General features: G+C 41.6%; 1 protein-coding gene across 1 annotated transcript in view; it reads left to right on the forward strand.

Annotated features, from left to right (window-relative positions):
- LOC119380097 (cytochrome P450 3A24-like) overlaps nt 1–1,690 on the forward strand; it is a 46,537-nt gene extending 44,847 nt beyond the window's left edge. The window contains exon 6 of the mRNA XM_037648968.2: nt 1,640–1,690. Within this exon, the coding sequence (XP_037504896.2) occupies nt 1,640–1,690 (51 nt within the window). The remainder of the gene's footprint in view (nt 1–1,639) is intronic.
- Nucleotides 1,691–2,137: the final 447 nt, after the last annotated feature.

Below are 2,137 nucleotides of genomic sequence, written 5' to 3' on the forward strand. Positions count from 1 at the left end.
ATATTAAAAATGTCGCATAATTGACCATATTTATTAACCGAGTCAAGCTTATGACAAAACATGCCATAACGAGCACCACATGACGGTACAAAAAATCCAATCCCTTTGGTTTCATTCAGCGGCAGTTAACCACTTGTTTTTTTTTCATATTTGGTTCCACTTACGTGAAACACCCTGTATACTTATTCACTGTGATTGTTTAGTATGGAACCACCTTGCTATTTGACTTATATATTGATTTTTCTTTGTTTTGGTCACCTTAAAGTATTCTTATTCTTACAGATCTGCAGGTAACCAGAGCGAGAATGGCAATAGTGTGAATAGCAATCATAACCTGTGGCGCTTTGTGCCTCTAGAACACGTCTGAGACGTTTCCTGGCGGCTGAGGTTCTCTCGAAGAAGAAATGACAAAAGATGCACGTTAGAGAATATGTTCCCAGCGAACGCTTTACGCCAGCAGATAAGCAAAATATGAAAAATCACTGCAATTTTACGTCCTCAATCAGTTGTGCGATTATATAGTTCATAGTCTTCACACGATGCGTCACAAACAATATCGCTGCAGGCGTTGTTGCTGCTCTGCCGCTGTTGGTGGATGCGGTATTACAAAGCAAAAATACGCTTGGGGACAAGTTAAGTCTGCACAGCGGTATTTGCGCCAACGTGCGGAGGCATCTTAATAAGTTCTTGCAAGTAGATAGCAACCTGCTAGCTGGTCGACAAGTAGAGCTGCGACAACCATAAGTTACAGAAGTGTGAAGAAAAACCCATGAATAGCGCAGCGGCTAACGAGCTGTCATGTTAAGCAGCCAAAAAAATCATAATAAGTTGTTTAGGAATGAAACTAATATACCTTGAGCAAGAAATTTAGTATGTTGTGATACAAACAGGTATTTTATTAAAATTAGCAAAGTTGGTTACAGTTAAGAAAAAAAAACTTTCTACAAAAACATTCTACAAGCCACCTTTTGCTAATCTATAAGATACTATCAATAAACGATACATATTTAAAACCCAAGGAATTACATCCGATACAATTTCCGGAAGTATCAATTAAACTAATATCTGTAAGTACTTCTAATTGTAGATAGTATGTAAATCTCCCGATCACAAGTATCCCGCCCGAGTATACAAATTTCTGAAAAAAGTACTCTATGACCCCCTGAAAAGAACAATCGCTGGGGAAAAAACAATGGGATATCTTATTTGAAGACTATCTGAATCATAGCGACCGTACATATACTATCCGTACAGTAAGGCGGCTTGGGCAGTCAGCGTTGCTTCGAACAGCTAGTACGAAACCTTTGCTTTCAAATAAATCAATACACCTTCAGACTTCAAAAAGAGTCAGAAAAAGAAGTGGGAGTCTTCACGACCGTGCGCATCGTACTGCATCTGATGGAGCTCCTTACGATGAGGGGTCGAGCCGCGGTGCTCTGTTTCCCAGTCCCAGCTTCGGAGAATTCATGTGGGCGGGCTTGCGCATGACCAGTAAAGCAGGGTGCACTTGGGCCATTGGAGAAGATGATGCCCCTGCCTTTCATTTTGTAGGTTAATTTATTTCTATTTATGATATTACCATCTTTATCCTTTAAAATATTTCCTTAGTTTGAAGCACGTGTTTCCTATTCCACATTAGAAACCTTCCATCTTCTGTTCCCACGATGTGGCCCTGGGAGCCACTTCCTGAAGCACTCTGGCCTTGCGTGAGCAGCTGTCGTTCAGTATACGCACAGTGTCTTCTTCTTGTAGAGGCTGCTGCGTCTTGAATATCTCAACTTCTATGTGTATCCCGTAGCGCGAATAACGAGGACGTTTTTTGTACAACGTCGTGGGCTGTCGTTGTAGCTAATTTTTCGAATTTAGAAAAATTTGAATCTGCGTGAAACACAACTAGTGGCACTTGACCAGCAAACTGGAACGATGCCTACTCTGTACCACGGCATATGGGGTATCGGGCGCATAATCAGGGGCTCAGACTGTTGTGTGTCCGCATACTTTTGGCATGTACTGCAAGAACGAATCATCGATGGAATACCACTGTCTTGTTCCGGCGAAGACATGAGTGCACGCGCTCTTGCTTTGCACTTATTTATTCTCAGATGACCGTAGTGTACTTTGGTTAACATTTCAGCCC

Source organism: Rhipicephalus sanguineus, chromosome 1 (genome assembly GCF_013339695.2).
Source record: "Rhipicephalus sanguineus isolate Rsan-2018 chromosome 1, BIME_Rsan_1.4, whole genome shotgun sequence".
Lineage (NCBI taxonomy): Eukaryota > Metazoa > Arthropoda > Arachnida > Ixodida > Ixodidae > Rhipicephalus > Rhipicephalus sanguineus.